We start from the raw sequence: 18,416 nt of genomic DNA, 5'->3' as shown, positions 1-18,416 counted from the left end.
TGATTCGCCACGGGACCTAGAGGATCTCATCAACCTCTGCCTCAGAGTAGAGAGCCGCGTCAAAGCCCGGCGCCGACGCCACATTTCTCCCCCGGACTGGCGCCGTCGCGAGCCCAGCCGTGAGCCCGGTCGGGGCAACAATGCCGTTCTCCAGGCGACACCTGAACCCGAACCCATGCAGATCGGTCGTTCACACCTTTCCCCTAGCTCAGAAGCAGCAAAGCCTTGTGGACGGGCTCTGTTTTTACTGTGGCAAGACAGGTCATCTCGTGGCACACTGTCCGGCAAAAGCCGACGCCCATCCATAGAGCGGAGAGTCCGGGTGGGTGTAATCTCTGAAACCTCTCCACTGCCACGCACCACATTCCCGTTTCGCCTCACCTACGGCGTCCAGACCCATACCGGACGGGCGCTCATAGACTCAGGACTGAGGGTAATTTCCTGGACAGAGCCACCGCCCAGAAGTGGGGTATTCCCACAGTCCCTCTGCATCTGCCTATCTCCGCCGTGACGCTAACGGGAGCTGCCCTCTCCACCGTCACTCACACCACTCCTCACGTAAGCTTTTTCTTGTCGGGTTATCATTGTGAGAAGATTAGGTTGTACATCCTCAATTCCCCCACCACGCCTCTCGTTTTAGGGCATCCGTGGTTGTCACAACATAATCCTCACATTGATTGGGTAAACACAGCTATTTTGTCTTGGTCTCCTGCTTGTCATGTGTCTTGTCTTGGTCCTGCTCCCTCGCCTGTTTCTGTGTCTCCTGTGTTTCAGGTGGAGGCCGCCGATCTGACCGGAGTTCCGGAGGAATACCGTGATCTTCAGACCGTGTTCAGTAAGTCTCGCGCTATGGCTCTGCCTCCTCACCGTCCTTACAAATGCGCCATCGACCTCCTCCCAAGCACTTCTCTGCCCAAGGGTCGGTTGTTTTCCCTTTCGAGTCCTGAGAGAGAGGCCATGGACAAGTATATTCGTGAATCATTAAACGCCGGGCTCATTCGTCCCTCCTCCTCGCCGGCGGGTGCGGGTTTCTTTTTCGTGCAGAAGAAGGACGGCTCCTTACGCCCTTGTATTGACTATCGAAGGTTGAACGACATCACGGTAAAGAATAAATACCCCTTACCTTTAATGTCGTCTGCTTTCGAACTCTTACAGGGAGCCCGGGTCTTTACTAAGCTAGACCTCCGCAACGCCTATCACCTAGTCCGGATCCACGAGGGAGACGAGTGGAAGAAGGCATTTAACACCCCTTCGGGACACTATGAGTATTTGGTTCTTCCATTTGGCCTGACCAATGCTCCTGCTGTCTTCCAGGGCCTCGTCAACGATGTGTTGGGGGACATGATTAATCGTTTCATCTTAGTGTACCTGGATGACATCCTTATTTTTTCTCACTCTCTCCAGGAACACACCCAGCACGTCAGAGGGGTCCTCCGGCGCCTTCTGGAGAATCAGTTGTTCGTCAAAGCGGAGAAGTGCGAGTTCCACTCCGATACTATTTCGTTCCTCGGTCACGTGATTTCGCCACGAGGTATTGAACCTGACGATGCTAAGATCAAAGCTGTCGCCACATGGCCAGTCCCCGACTCTCGTAAAGCCCTACAGCGGTTCCTGGGGTTTGCCAACTTCTACAGGCGTTTCATCCAGGGTTTCGGCCAAGTAGCCGCACCGCTGACCGCATTGACCTCCACCAAGGTTCCCTTCTCCTGGAATCCCCTTGCTCAGGTAGCCTTTGATAAACTCAAGTCCCGATTTGTCTCTGCGCCTGTGCTTTGTTTTCCAGATCCGGACCGCCAATTTATTGTCGAGGTCGATGCATCCGATGTCGGGGTATGCGCAGTCTTATCCCAGCACGCCAGTCATGATGGGAAGGTGCATCCCTGTGCCTTCTTCTCCCATCGCCTCAACCCTGCAGAACGAAATTACGATATCAGTAACAAAGAGCTGCTGGCGGTGCGCTTAGCCTTGGGAGAGTGGCGCCATTGGTTGGAGGGGGTGACTCAGCCTTTTTTGGTCTGGACGGACCACAAGAACCTCGAATACGTCTGTTCGGCCAAAAGGTTGAACTCGCGGCAGGCTCGATGGGCACTGTTCTTTGGCCGCTTTAACTTCACCTTGTCGTACCGGCCTGGGTCTAAGAACGTCAAACCTGACGCCCTCTCTCGTCTGTTCGAGGATCCAAGCAACGAGGGTTCCTCCAACTCCATCCTTCCTGAGGAGAGAGTCGTCGGGCTTCTGGCTTGGGGAATCGAACGACGAGTGGAGGAGGCCGGTCGCAAGGTGCAAGTGCCGGAAGGGTGTCCGGCGGGTCGGTTGTTCGTCCCCGCTCCCTTACGTTCGGAGGTCCTCCAATGGGGCCATTCGTCCAGGTTGGTCGGCCATCCAGGGGTCAAGGGAACCCTGGCCTCCGTGCGCCAGCGGTTTTGGTGGCCGTCGGCATCCGAGGACGTCAGACAGTTAGTGTTGGCTTGCCCGGTCTGTGCTCAAAGCAAGACCGCCCACCGCCCACCCGCAGGTCTGCTTCGCCCTCTGCCCATTCCCTCCCTCCCTTGGTCTCACATCGCTCTGGACTTCGTCACTGGCCTTCCCTTGTCTAGGGGTCACACCGTTATCCTCTCGGTGGTGGACCGATTCTCCAAGGCGGTCCATTTCATTCCTCTCCCTAAGCTCCCTTCTGCCCGGGAATTGGCTCAACTGATGGTGGACCACGTCTTCCGCTTACATGGTCTTCCGGTGGACGTCGTGTCCGATAGGGGTCCACAGTTCACAGTCGTCAGATCGGGGCCTCCGCGAGTCTGTCGCCAGGTTTCCACCCTCAGACCAATGGGCAATGTGAGCGAGCCAACCAGGAACTCGGTAAGAGACTCCGCTGTCTGACGTCTCACAACCCTTGCTCCTGGAGCCCACTATTCTCTTGGGTGGAATATGCTCACAACTTAGCCACAGGTATTTCGCCATTTGAATGTTCTCTTGGTTATCAACCTCCTCTATTTTCCTCTCAGGAACTCGATGCCGCGGTTCCCTCAGCTCTGGCCTTCGTCCGGCGTTGCCATCGGACCTGGACAAGGGCCAGAGAGGTTTTGGCCCGAACCTGCCTCTCCGGGTGCCTTCTCGTAAGCTGGTGCCCAGGTTCATATGCCGTGCGGCTCAAGCTTCCTCCTACTCTTGGTCGAGTTCACCCGGTGTTTCATGTCTCCAGGGTTAAACCCGTAGTCATCTCCCGTAGACAATTCATTTGTGATGGGTTTTCTGTATTCACGCTCACAAACTTAGTCCCTTTTACTGTGTTTCGATTTACGCTACCTTTGCTCTAAATCCTGTTTGGTAAAGTCACGTTACTTATGGCCATGAGATAATGTAAAGTATATAATATCATTGAGGAATTTGCTGGACGAATGCATACAAGTATTGTTATGCTTTATATTACTAATCAGAGACCGTAAAATATGTATTTTCGATCACGATTATTATACGTATTTTCCTTCGAGCTAAACTAATTCGTTGACTGAAATTGATGTTTTAAATAACTCATTTCACGGATATGATCTTGAAAGATCTGGTGGAGAATCATATTTGGTGAGCTTCACTCATCAATATAATAACGTTAGCTAAAACCGCTACAAGATCTACATGTTCTGGACTTAGGCTGGCTCTTTTCTTGGAGACAATGTTTCCAGCTGAGGAGAAGAGACGTTCAGAAGGTGTTGAAGTGGCAGGTATACATAAATAATACTTTGCAAGACAAGTCAGAGGAGGAAACCTTACGCCATTTCATTTTCACCACTGCAAACAATTTGTACATTTTGGCAAAGGCTGTTCCCCAAAATACCTGAGAACCTCTTCTCTCACCAAATGACTGTCATCTGTTTCATCCTCACTGTCATTCTGGCTTGAAGTGTCTTCTGAGTCTGACCCAAGCAATCTGTCCAGTAAAGACACAGACCTGTTCTCTGTCCCATCTGTTAAGATTTGGACCTGTCTGATGTGCTGCTTCTCTATCCCTCTTTGCTTTTCTTCAAGTGCAAGGGCTTGAATTTTCACCTGCACTTTCAGGCTTTCATCTGAAGAAAAGAATTTCAGTCTGCGAAATCTGGGATCCAGGGAAGTCGCAATTTTGCTGGTGTTTGCAGCATCATCTTTGTAGGTCTTCTTAGTCCCCCACCTTTTTGAGATTTCTACTGCTGCAGCAGCCTGAAATGCCTGCACATGGGTGTTGTCAAAGGTGGTCTGTGTAGACTCCATTAGTCCTTTAATGAGCGGAAGCATAGCAGAGAGGGTCACATATGATACTCCACTAATATAAACAGTTGCACACTCAAATGGCCTGAGAGCTCGCTCAAGCTCCTCCAGCATGCCCCATTGTTCAGCTTTGAGGTCAAGGAAATGCTTTGATCTGCGTGTCACCTCTGGGTCAGACAGACATGCTGTGATGGGCAACCTCTGCTCCAGCAGGCGGTTGATCATATAGTATGAGCTATTCCATCTTACACTAACATCTTGAATTAGCTTGTGTTCGGGTTGGCCCATTTGTTTTGTTTTGAGTTTTGAGCTGGCAGTCTCACTTTTCTTAAAATGCTCCACTAAGGACTTTGCAGCTCCAATTGCTTTGGTTATTTGGGGATTCTTCAGAGCATGATTTACCACTAGCTGTAAAGTGTGGCCAGCACAGCGAATTGAAGATATTCCGTGCCTCTCTTCTAACAGCTTGAGGGCTGCCACCACATTGGCTGCATTGTCATGCACAACAGCCTGGATTTTACTGACAGGTATTGAAAACTTTTCAATTGTTGTTTCAATCCAGGATGCGATATTCTCTGCAGTGTGTCTTTCCTCGAGTGGCATAGTAGTCAAAGAGTAGCTTTTCAGCTCCCAAGTACGCCTCTGTAGCAATACTTGTCCAGGCATCTGTTGTTAAACTTCACGCGATGAGAGCTGCATGCAGTGGTTAATCGCACTTAAATACCTGTTTTAATCATGTAATTGAATTCAGCAGGACACGCCTTCAAAATCTCACAATAACAAGCGAAACCAGCACGAGAACAAACGCAACATCGACACGTGACACGGCGGTAGTAAACAAAGCAACCACACTACGTTTAAACTCAATAAGACAATATTAATCAATTACACTTACGCGCTTCTGTTGATTTCTGCTGCAAAATGCTTTTCTCTGTTGACATCAGATATATAAGTCCAATGTTTGATATTGTTGCAAATGCATAAGTCAACAGTAGAAGGATGAAAACAGGATAAGAAAACGGAGGTGTAACTTTCCAACACAGTCTCAATGGAATTCGTGACATTGTCACGAACTGTAATCTATTCAATTTGTGATTACTGACACGAATTTCCCCCTTTTTTCGTGTCACCCAGGGCGATATTCAATCAAATGTATTTTAAAACGCGGGATCTTTCATATGTATAAATGTCAAGCAATGGGAATTCATACCTATTTTACAAGGTGGCTCATTCGTGTGAATTCCTATTTCCTACGATCTCATTGGTATGTTTTGAGTCACATGCAAGATTACGAAATAAACCAGGCTTATTTTGGTAAATCAGATTTATTGTCGGACGATTCAGTTTCATAAAGTGAACTTAAAATAGTTCAAACTCAGTTACTATGGCAACTTATGCTGGGAAACTAGCCTGGTCTGGGGCAGGCTAACTGTCAGGCTAAGCCATAGTTGTTGCTTAACTAGAGGTCAGTTAACCAGTTGACCCACAGTAATGTGATGATTTTCCACTGATTCTCTGTCATGATGTAATATTATATCACTTTATTCAACATTATAAATAAATTATAGACCACAATAATAAATGAATATACTGTCTGTTGTCATGCATCTGTGTTAAATTATATCGATTTGATATAAATGTTTAAATAATGTCAATGAAGTTTGAATTTAAACATTCCCCAATAAATTGATAACAGCTAGAAACAGAACAATTTCAAACAATTATACTGGCCAAAAAGCTCTAGTATCTAAATCCAAATAATTTATAATGACCTACAGTTTCCAAACATGTCAAGGTGAAATGGGATGCCTTGTTTGTGTTGTATATTGTCTGCCTGAGGAGAGAGAGGCTGCCAGTGATGGTTGACATTTTTGTACAAGATATTTTAATAACCCTCGCTTACTTTTTGAGTAAATTGTAGCAAAGACAATTATTTAATATCTATTTATTTGTATTAAAATAGGATATATGAATACATATGAACACTTTATAGTTACTGCATGCATTTAGTCATTTAGGAATTTCTTGCCAATCTTTCCCTCTGGTTTGATTATTTGTTATAAACACGTCGGGAGTGCCAGCCACCCAGTCCCGACCTGCTCTCCAGCCCCGATCTGGCACCCAGGCCCGGGTTGCCCCAGTCTACCTGAGGTGTGAGGTCCTCAGGGAGAGTGTGGCGAGTCCTGTCCCCCCTCGTAGAGGCAGGGGGGCGGCCCACCGTGCTCCTCAGGCTGCCTCGGGGAGGCTGGATCTCAGGCACATCATCCCCTCTAAGAAGAGGTCCTGAGATTTGTGCACCCGGGTCCATGGGGGTGTGCTCCCCCGGGGAGGGGTGCATAAAGTTTCAAGAGAGACTGGAGGCTCCTTCCTGGCACCCTCAGAAGACAGCTTTGCAACCTCCACCGCCACTGGCGTTTCTGGGAGTAGCGGCCTCCAACAAAATACCACGTGTTCGGTCGTTTCCTGCCACGTTTCAGGATGTCAGATGTCTGGTATCCTCCCAACAAGACGAGGTGTCAAGATTAATCCCCCTTTCAGAGAAGCTGGCAGCATGGAGACTACTGCCAGGTCTATCTCCATGGGTAGAAAGGACTGTAGGCAAAGGCTACAGGATTCAATTTGCGTTTCGTCCTCCGCATTTGAACGGTGTGGTCTCCACTTCCGTAGGACCAGAACGGGTGCATCTTTTGGCACAGGAATTGCAAGCTCTGCTGCACAAAGGGGCCATAGAACATGTTCCCCTACCAGCGAGAGAGTCAGGCTATTACAGCTGGTATTTTTTGGTTCCTGCAGAAACTTTATGGAGATGCAGATTTCATTTTCCAACAGGACTTGGCACCTGCACACAGTGCCAAAGCTACCAGTACCTGGTTTAAGGACCATGGTATCCCTGTTCTTAATTGGCCAGCAAACTCGCCAGACCTTAACCCCATAGAAAATCTATGGGGTATTGTGAAGAGGAAGATGCGATATGCCAGACCCAACAATGCAGAAGAGCTGAAGGCCACTATCAGAGCAACCTCGGCTCTCATAACACCTGAGCAGTGCCACAGACTGATCGACTCCATGCCACGCCGCATTGCTGCAGTAATTCAGGCGAAAGGAGCCCCAACTAAGTATTGAGTGCTGTACATGCTCATACTTTTCATGTTCATACTTTTCAGTTGGCCAAGATTTCTAAAAATCCTTTCTTTGTATTGGTCTTAAGTAATATTCTAATTTTCTGAGATACTGAATTAGGGATTTTCATTAGTTGTCAGTTATAATCATCAAAATTAAAAGAAATAAACATTTGAAATATATCAGTCTGTGTGTAATGAATGAACATAATATACAAGTTTCACTTTTTGAATGGAATTAGTGAAATAAATCAACTTTTTGATGATATTCTAATTATATGACCAGCACCTGTATATACAGACGTGCTCAAATTTGTTGGTACCCTTACAGCTAATTGAAATAATGCTTCATTCCTCCTGAAGAGTAATGAAATTATAAGCTATTGTATCATGTATACTTGCATGCCTTTGGTATGTCATAGAATAAAACAAAGAAGCTGTGGAAAGAGATGAATTATTTCTTATTCTACAAAGATATTCTAAAATGGCCTGGACACATTTGTTGGTACCCCTTAGAAAAGACAATACATAATTGGATTATAGTGATATTTCAAACTAATTAGTTTCTTTAATTAATATCACACATGTATCCAATCTTGTAATCAATCATTCAGCCTATTTAAATGGAGAAAAGTAGTCACTGTGCCTTTTGGTATCATTGTGTGCACCACACTGAACATGGACCAGAGAAAGGCAAAGGATAGAGTTGTCTGAGGAGCTCAGAAAGGAAATAATAGACAAGCAAGGTAAAGGTAAAGGCTACAACACCCAGACTGAACAGTCGATAGTGCCAATGGTAGAAAAAGAACCAAGGATAACAGCCAAAGAGATACAAGCTGAACTCCAAGATGAAGGTACTGTACATCAGTTTCTAATCGCACCATCCTTCGCTTTTTGAGCAAAAGTGGGCTCCATGAAAGAAGACCCAGGAGGAGTCCACTTTTGAAAGAAAAAACATAAAGCCAGACTGGAATTTGCTAAAATTCGTATTGAAAAACCACAATCCTTCTGGGAGAATGTCCTTTGGATAGATGAGTCAAAACTAGAGCTTTATGGCAAGTCACATCAGTTCTATGTTCACAGACGGAAAAAATCAACGCCATACGTACAGTGAAACATGGAGGAGGCTCGGTTATGTTTTGGGGCTGCTTTGCTGCATCTGGCACAGGATGCCTTGAATCTGTGCAGGGCACAAAGAAATCTCAAGACTATCAAGACATTCTGGAGTGAAACGTACTGCCCAATGTCAGAAAGCTCTGTCTCAGTCGCAGGTCATGGGTCCTCCAACAGGATAATGATCCAAAACACACAGCTAAAATCACCCAAGAATGGATAAGAACAAAACATTGGACTATTCTGAAGTGGCCTTCTATGAGTACTGATCTGAATCCTATCGAACGTCTATGGAAAGAGCTGAAACTTGCAGTCTGGAGAAGGCACCCATCAAACATGAGACAGCTGGTTTGCTCAGGAAGAGTGGGCCAAACTACCTGTTAACAGGTGCTGAAGTCTAATTGAGAGCTACAGAAAACATTTGCTTGCAGTGATTCCCTCTAAAGGTTGTGCAACTAAATATTAGGTTAGGGGTCCTATCATTTTTGTCCATGACATTTTCATTTGTTTTATTATTTACAATATTATGTTGAATAAAAATCAAAAGCAAAGTCTGATTTCTCTTAAATATGGAATAAACAATGGTGAATGCCAGTTACTTTTGTCAGTTTCAAGTTATTTCAGAGAAAATTGAGCATTCTTCGTTTTTGTGGAGGGGTAACAACAAATTTGAGCATGTCTGTATATGTATATACAGTATATATATATATACACATGTGTATACATATACAAATTGTCATGGCTCTGCCTCAATTAGTCATGTTTTTCTTGGTCCTGTAGCAGAGTCATGGCAAAGCCTTTGGTTATGTGTGGAGAGAAACATATTATTGTCCTTTTGACAATAATATGCTTTCTCTCCAGTGTCTCGTCATTGGCCCCACCCCTCTCGTTTCCTGTATTGTTTCCCGGCCGTGTCTGATTACCCTCACCTGCCCTGTGTCGTTATCCTTCGTTTGTCTTCCCTATAAATGCCCTCATGTTTCTTTGTCCTGTGCTCGTGGATTGTGTGTATGTACGTGTACCCTGCACCTGTACCCTGTACCCTGTACCCTGTGCTCGTGTGCCTACGTACTGTCTCTGTTCTTACCTGCGTTCCTGTTGGACTTTGAGTGTTTCGTGTTCCCCTAGCTTCCCCTGCCGTGTGATTATACCTTGTCTTGTTTTAGATTTTTAGTTTTTGCCCTCTCATGGGTAGTGTTTTGTTTTGAGTTCTGGTTTTGTTTCCGTTTATCTAGTTCCGGCCCATCGTGGGTTTTTGTTTGTTTATTAAAGTCTTGTTTTGTTACCCCTTCACGCCTGCCTGCACCTGGGTTCTTTCCATGCATTCATGACACAAATGACACCAGCAGCTATAGCATGTTAAATACAATAAAATACTTGATTGCCAGTTCAAAAAGGTTTTTAACTTTGATTTAAAAACAGATATGGATGAGGGAGCATAATCTGAGAGCAGCTTCTGAGAAGGCACGGTCACCCCTAGTTTTTAATTTTGATTTTGGAGCACGTAACATTCTCTGATAAGATGACTGAGAGAGACAAATGTGCAATATTCTGTCAGTAGATCCGAAACGTAAGGAGGGGCCAAGCCATTCAGCGACTTAAAAGCTATGAGAAGAATTTTGAAATCAACACGATATCTTACAGGCAACCAGTGCAAAGAGTGTAATATTGGAGTAATATGGTCTCGCTTTTAGTACCTGTAAGAAGTCTTGCCGCTGCATTTTGTACCATCTGTAGCCGGGATAAAGCTGATTGGCTAACCCTGTAATATAGTGAATTACAATAGTCTAACCTAGATGTTAAAAAATGCATGAATTATTCTTTCAAAGTTATTAAAAGATAAAATAGGTTTTACTTTAGCTAAAAGACGTAGCTGAAAAAAGCTGGATTTTACTACAGAATTGATCTGCTTCTCAAATTTTAAACCATCATCGAAAACAAATCCCAGGTTTGCAGAGAGTGTTATATTGCCTAGCTTAATTTGACTAGAAAAATTAGATGGTCCAAAAAATATAATTTCTGTTTTGTTCTTATTAAAATTGAGAAAATTCTCAAAAAAAATTATTGACAGAATTCTTTACGTTCTTATATCTTACATCATAATTTTATGAAAATTTTGAGTTGTTTCCATTGACAAGGGGTCTAGGATGGTGGCAAATACTTTTTTCCATCAGTCTTTTTAATGCTTGTGTTCTACATAATGGTAGTTCAGTTGTGAGGTCCAGTTACGAGCGTGACTCTATAACAGGTAGTAGTATTGGCTACTTTTTAATTAAGTACATTTTATAGCCCATACTTCTTTACTTTCACTTGAGTAAACAAGTTCAGTCAGTACTTCAACTTTTACCAGAGTACTTTTAAATATGAGTATTTGCACTTAAGGAAAGAATGTGTGACTTTTTCATCTCTGGACATTACCTAAGATGTGAGTATTTCAGACTCCACACTGTTGGCGCAAAGAAAAACAATGTTGCTCAAACTTTTGTATGCCTTAAACAGACTTTTTTATTAAAGCCGAAAACAAGAAAACAACAAAAAAAAGTTTTAATCAATTAACAAGCTTGTTGCTTCACAGATGCACTTATGAAATTGTAAAGTGAAAGGCAGAGGTTTATAGCTCTTGACCTTTACTGTGTTGTTTATATGTATGTCTGTGACCTTGTCATCACACCAACAGGGAAAACAGAGGCATAGCATGTTGTCATGAACAGTAGTACTCTTGATTATGTTTTTGTTGGTAGCAAGTGCGATTTTAGCCTAATACTGCTCCAGTATGTGTTATGACCCCATGATGTATTTGTTTTCTTTAAAAAGTTTTAAAAGAAGCTTTAAATATGGTTTTAAAAGGATGTATTGAAGTATACTGTACATTAGTGGAGCTGCATCCATTAAAGTACATACATATCATGCTAGTCAGGTACAAGAGTACATTAATTTATGCTTTATACACCACAGTCTAAAACTTCTTGTTGTGCATTGCCATTAGTTTGTGTCATGTCTTAAATCTCTTGTATTAAATCTGAATGCAGTTGGTGCTTATATACGTGCATCTTCCCGACAAACTGAGAAAATAACAGCTGAACCAACAAAAAAATGCCAATGAGAAAAAGCAAACATTATGTTTATAAGCAAGTAATTAGCATTGGTCATTTGTAGAATGTGGATAAAACCACATAAACAATTCACTGCACCATCTGGGCCTTCTGTATATGTATGGCTTTAAATGGCTTATTTAGTCATTTTTACAATTTACTGTACATAACATATACAATCATAGTGCCTTTGAATACACTTTAAATGGGCTTATTTTACATTATATAAATCTTTACAAAACCCAGCATATTTTATGTAAATCTCTATAATATTGCTTGGACAATTATTATTTGGTGCACAGGAGGTTGTAGTCAAATACAGTACTTAAAGAAATCTTAAGAAGAACAGAGATATGCTGAAGTCAAGACATCTGACCTTTTTATATAAAAGAGAAAAATAAATGCAACAAAATGGAAATTTAAACAAAATGACATAAATTTAGTTTTCAGCTAGATTTAACCGGTTTTACAGTGATAAAAACAGGTTTTGTACAATGTTGAAATCATATTACTTTTTTTTGGAAAATACACAATATCATGAATTCCCTTTTTTTCTACACCAAAATTTTACAACCTTATCTCTTATTTCTTTGGTTTGTAAACCATACACTAAAGGATTTAATCCTGGTGGTACAATGTGAAACATGATACTAGCTAGTTTCCTGCTTTCCAAGTATTCAGGAAAGCGATGAAGAAATATAAAAGTGGCTCCACATGTGAACATGATTAAATAAACAGCTAAATGAGTACAACAGGTTTTTATGGCTTTACTGTTAATCGCTTTGTTTTTGCTGGTTATGCACACAGTTGCAATTCTCACATATGTTATCAATATACACATCGCTGAAAGACTGAGTACAACTGCTGTGTAAATGATTCCAAACACATTATTGACAGACACATTTTCACAGGACAGTTTAAACAGTGAAGCATTGTCACAGAAAGGATTTTCAATTTGATATCTGCAGCGAGACAGACGTATGGTGAGGCCTAACATTATAGACACTAAAAATATTGCCAACCCCCAAGCAGATGCTGACAGTTTAAGCACCATTTTATTTGTCATTATAGTCGTGTATCGCAGTGGATTACATATAGCCACATATCTGTCAAATGCCATTATAATCAGTACATAGTGGCTGGCCGCTACAAATATGTGCACAAAATAAGCTTGAACAACACACTCGACATACGTGATATAACGCTTAGAGGTTTCTGTAAAAATATCCTTTAGCAATCGTGGTAAAATGACAGTGGTTCCTAATATATCATTCAGTGGAAGATTACAGAAGAGAAAGTGCATAGGATCATGTAGCCTTTTCTCTGTTGAGATCAGAAATATAAGTCCAATGTTTGATATTGTTGCAAATGCATAAGTCAACAGTAGCAGGATAAAAACAGGATAAGAAGACTGAGGTGTAACTTTCAGTCCCTCCACCAGCAGAATGCTGTTTGTGAATGTAAGGTTCTCCATTGGCTGCTTTACACAAGACCTGTAAACATATTCATACAGTATATGTAATTATTCGAAAGTTTCAGAATATTTAAATATTTTTTATAATACATATTTATTACTGTCTGTAATTTTGCATATTTAAATCAGTAAATAGGGCAATAATGCACGGTGTAAAATACTATGTTCAGGTGGTGTAATCTCCATTCACTGTTTTGTAAATTAATACTAAATTAAGTTATATTTAATATGGATACATCAACCCAAATGCATCAAGTTCTCTTAAACATTACCTAAATGTTAGTGAGTTCCACAGACCACTTGGCAAAAGAAAAACAATGTTGAAAATGTTCTTTTAGAAAAAACAAAGAGATGTTAAAAAGAAACCCTGAACATAAAAATAACCTTTACGTTATTAAGAAGCGAGTTGCTTTACAGATGCACATGCATGAGAAGCGAAAGCCAAATGTTCAATGGCCTTTACTGTGGTGTTTATATGTACTCTACGTCTGTTGCCTTGTCATCACCCCAACAGGAAAAACTTATGCATAGCATATGTTGTCATGAACAGTATTGCTCATGATTATGTACTATATGTTTCTGTAAGTGCAATTTTAGCCTAAAAGGGTTGTAATAGGTGTGTTGACCCTATCATGCTTTTGTTTTCTTTAACTAAAATACTGTACCCTGACCATCATCCACTACATACAGTAACACATTGGTCTGCTACTAGATCACTTTTTATGTAGGGTTTTGCAGTCCCTTTTGTTCTGTGTGTAGGCTATTTTGAATGAATGACATGCTGAACCTTTGCAGATTTTTGAAAATGAATGTACAGTAACATATGCTGGCTCCATCTCTTTATCGTCAATGCAGAAAATAATACTTACACACTTTGAGACATTGAAAGATTAGGATGAGGTATTTATTTTGTAAACTTGAGCTGTTTACTCTTAAACTCTGCGGAACCGGTACCGGGTCCGATGTGACATCATCGAGATATTATTTACATTTTTAAAGGTCTGAAGTGGACCAATAAACCCATATTTGGTATTGTTTGAAAGCGTAGACTCTCTATTTTCAGCAGATATGAATCAATTTGGACATTTATTTTACTGTAAGATAGTTATTTACACTTTATTTGCACTATCTCCCCCCCCCGTTTTTGTACATTGTCCAATATTCATATTTTTCATATCGCTCAAATTTGACAAACATGGGAAAATCATATATCAAATAAAAGCTATCATTCCCATGAATCAGTTTCCACCGTTATTTTTATTGAATTATAAACACATAACCAACAGGCTTCGAATGAATCATGAGGTAAGAAATCTCATTTTGAAAACACACTAGTGAAAAAATGGAACATTTGCTCCGTGAGCTGCGGAATATAGCGTAATATATATAGTGCAGATAGCCACAAATGCTATATCATCTCTTACCTTAGATTCTCTTCTACAAAATGAGCCCATTTTCACCGTTTTGCGTCATTGTGTGCACGAATAATCCCTTGCTTTGTCTTGTATGTGCAAAACGCAACAAAGTAGTGTTATGATATTGAAAAATTCTGGAAAATATGAAAACATCCATTGATCCAAATGACACGCATATCATCCGAAAGCAGAGACCCTCACCTTTACGCAGATATGACGGACGCTCAGATCGGCCAATCAGAGGCTGAGATAATGCGCCCTGAACTAGAGGTGACGTATACTACCCAAAGTAAATGCGTGCGCTCAGACGCAACACTGCTAACTCGCTCGGATTTAGTAAGAAAATGGTTTCTAAAAAGGTAAAACAGCCCCTAAAGAAGGGTTTGGTTGGGGTAGAGGCTGTGCTAGAGGAGTTGGAACGATTGAGTAACACTGAATCGGAGAGCGACGCGTGCTTCGATTCGGTGCGAGAGGCGGACTTCATCGAGGGAGAGGATCTTGATTTGGATAAGTAACGTTTATACACTTACCCAATCCAAATGTTTTTGGAATCTATTACTTGTATTAGTTTATTATCGTTATTGCGCTTTCTAGACGACTGATCTTTGTTCTCCGTTGCGCATAGCCACTGCGCCTTGCGCACTGGCTTTTTAGTTGTTTGTTATGGTCACAACTAAAATAACGGTACACGGGTATTCAGTCGAGTATTCTAGTTCTAGTTTATATTATATAAAATAAAACATTTGCATAAATTACATTCGGAGTTCATCTGATGATGAGTGGGTTCCAAGCAACCACCTCTGCGCAATCAAGCACCTCCAACCCCCAATTCTTCTGGCCGGGGCAGAGGGAGGGGTAGAGGCAGAGCGCACAGGGCCTGAGTTATTCACTTTCAAAGACAGGTTTTAGAACAAAAAAATACTTTCCTTGTATTTAGATGGTTCATCACAGGACAGACAACGTATATAATAATTTTCATCACTTACAGCAGTTGTTTATGTCATTTCAAAGGGTTTTCTGTAAAATGACATCAATATATTGCATTTATTCAACTGTATGTGGGTACTTCAAATTTTGGTAGGTGGAAATTGTATAAAAAAGGGGATTGTTCTTCTCTTCAGTAATAATAGAATAACTCTTGATTGGATTATGATAGAGACAAATTTAATTTTTCCTCAATTTGCTGATATGTGCTGGAAATAAATAAAATTGTTTTCAGGGAGCTGCAGCCCTCATAGCCTAAATTATATACTTTCAAACTGCAGGTTGTAAAAAAAACCTCAAAGAGCGCCTGTTTTTTATGTGTTTATTATAACACAGACAACATATACAATCATTTTTATCACTTTCAACAGTGTTTTATGTAACTTCAAGGGTTCCTGTAAAATGATACCAATTTTTGTATTTACACCTCTGCATGTGGGTATGGGAAGCTTTTCAATTTGGGTAGGCTAAATCCAGGCGGAAATCCTTAAAATAGCCACAGAGTGTAAGAGATTAAATGTGTTTTATGGTACATGTTAAATGTTACTGACTGAGATTTTCAATTGTATTGTGATATTTTTAAATATACAGCCTTGGAAAAAATTAAGAGACAACTCCAGTTTTGTCTTTATTCAGCATGTATGGTGGTAATTCCAGTCCTGTAGAATTACAACTGAAACAAACCTCAGGAATGACATAAAGTCATCCAACAGCAATGTGAAAGACTGACAGAATTCAATGACACGTGAACGTTTTTAACTGATCCTAAAATGCATGTAAAACATTCGGTATTGTTTTGTGTAAACATGAATATAAACTTGATTTTATTACAGTATCCAAGATCTGGAAACATTGTATCTTTTATTTTCATTTTAACCAGTTTGTTATGGTTCAGTTTTCAGCAAAGAAATGCCAAAAATGCTAAATAAAAAGAATATTTTCTTTGGAAATTGGGGAAAATGTAGTCACTTGTTCACAGAATGAGACATAAAATATAATTTAACATATAGGCCTACCTAGTACATGGGCAATTCCGTGAAAATGTCAACCTTACCACGAAAAAATTAAGTTTTTACCAGCGGTTTTTACTATGGTAACAGCACAGATTTTAACATTTGGTGGTTGAAATACCATGTGAGATCTCTCTTCAAATTTGTAAAGCATTTGTTTTATTTTTAGTGCATGATTTTTCATAGTCAGGTAAGTGCCATTTTCAGGATTGTCACATCCATAACGCTACATATTCCTCATAAATGGACACATGAAAATGAATATAAAGTAACTATTTTATGTTCTATAAAGAGGCATCCCTTCTCCATTCATTGGGTATTATTGCTTCAGGATTGTGCATTTTATTTTATAGAAATCCTACAAAGTTCATCGTCTCCCAAAAACCGCGTCCTTTTTTTGTCACATCCATAACGCATGTTTATTTCCCTTTTTTTAAATATACATTTTTTTCATAGAGTGACATTTTTTTATGTTTAGACTCTATCAACAAGGGTTCAGTAAAATATAAACAGATGGTTCAATATAATCGCAACAAATTCATTCTCTGAGCATTTTTATGTCAGGTCCATAACGCAAAATGTCACGTCCATAAAGCTGGAATTGCCCACATACAGAAAATTTGAAAGGTTTTGGAGTGGTCTCTTATTTTTTCCATGGCTGTATATGGAATTCTTTTTGTGCCAATAAAAATGAACGCAAACTTCAAAAAACAAACAAAAATATAAAATTTTTGAGAAAGAGAAAGAAGAAAAACACTTTGATAATGAAAACAATAAACTCAATTGCAAAAATGTGACATGATTTTTAAATAAACTTCATTTGTTTCTTAACAATTTTCTAAGTTTCGTTTTTGCAAATAATAGTTTATGAATTCGCTGCTAGATTTTTCATTTGCGCTTTCAGAGTTTTTGTTTACGCTTCTCAAGTTTTTGATCACCATTCTGGCACAAACTCACGTGTGGGCGGGACTTATGGCCGCTTTACGCTGATTGGCTAGACGATTTTTGAATGACAGCTCCCTGACAAGGAAGTCAGTAGTGAAGAAAGTACACCTCATAAAATGGCACTCACTTAATCCTTGGTGTTTCGAGTCAGATCCGTGGGCGTGGCTTGTTGGTTTTGACTAAATCTTTGGTGTTTCAAGTCTTAAGAAACCATTACCCTAACCCACACCCTAACCGTACTCTAACCATCTAAACTACCTATGATTGTTAAAATTGACGAAAAAACACGTTTGGGTGATAACGTCTGACTCAAAACACCAAGGATTTAGTGAGTGCCCTCATAAAATAGTATCAATACATTCAAATGACATTTATGTTTTTAAAACGCTACAACAAAACAAATGTATAAGGTGACACAATTGAAGGTCTTTCGAATGTTTTATTAATTTAGTCTGCCTCTTGCAAACAACACTTTCATTGTGTATATACACACACCTACCATAAAACAGGTTAAAGAAAAGCAGAAGAGAGACTTCTTAAAATATAAACAAACATTTAAAGATAGAAACAATTTATAACATGCCACCACGATTATTATGAATAATAAATCTGAACTGAAAACATAACACTATATTGTACTATCTCCTCAAAGCTCACTAGGCTTCTTGTGTTCCTGATAAGATTTTAGCTGCGTGTGAATTCGCTCACTTGTTCACTCATTCACTATTCCCTATATAGCGAACGCTAAATGGTCCACTATATGGGGAAGAAGCGAATGAAAATGAGTGAACTGTCGGTACACGATCCGTCCGCGCATGCGCATAATGACGTAGTAGATAATTCTGTTTAGCGACGACACTGCACGATCTGTTCCACGCTTGAGCACCTTTGTACCGCGACTTTCAGTACTGTCCACCTCTGGTCTCATGTCACTTCTGTGTGCACACTATGCGTTGAAATACTCTGTAACGTTTCCCCAGACTTGTTTGTAGTTCTTTCTTCATGTAAGTGCAGATAGTCTAGGC

General features: G+C 40.8%; 1 protein-coding gene across 1 annotated transcript; it reads right to left on the bottom strand.

The window, feature by feature from the left end:
• Positions 1 to 12,098: 12,098 nt before the first annotated feature.
• Positions 12,099 to 13,037, bottom strand: LOC130570394 (olfactory receptor 146-like). The gene has a single exon (XM_057360688.1). It carries the CDS (start codon positions 13,035 to 13,037, stop codon positions 12,099 to 12,101), a length of 939 nt encoding a protein of 312 aa, XP_057216671.1.
• Between the last annotated feature and the right edge of the window lie 5,379 nt (positions 13,038 to 18,416).

The sequence above is a fragment of the Triplophysa rosa genome, linkage group LG19 (genome assembly GCF_024868665.1).
Source record: "Triplophysa rosa linkage group LG19, Trosa_1v2, whole genome shotgun sequence".
Classification (NCBI taxonomy): domain Eukaryota; kingdom Metazoa; phylum Chordata; class Actinopteri; order Cypriniformes; family Nemacheilidae; genus Triplophysa; species Triplophysa rosa.
This window is presented reverse-complemented; position numbering and strand designations above follow the sequence as displayed.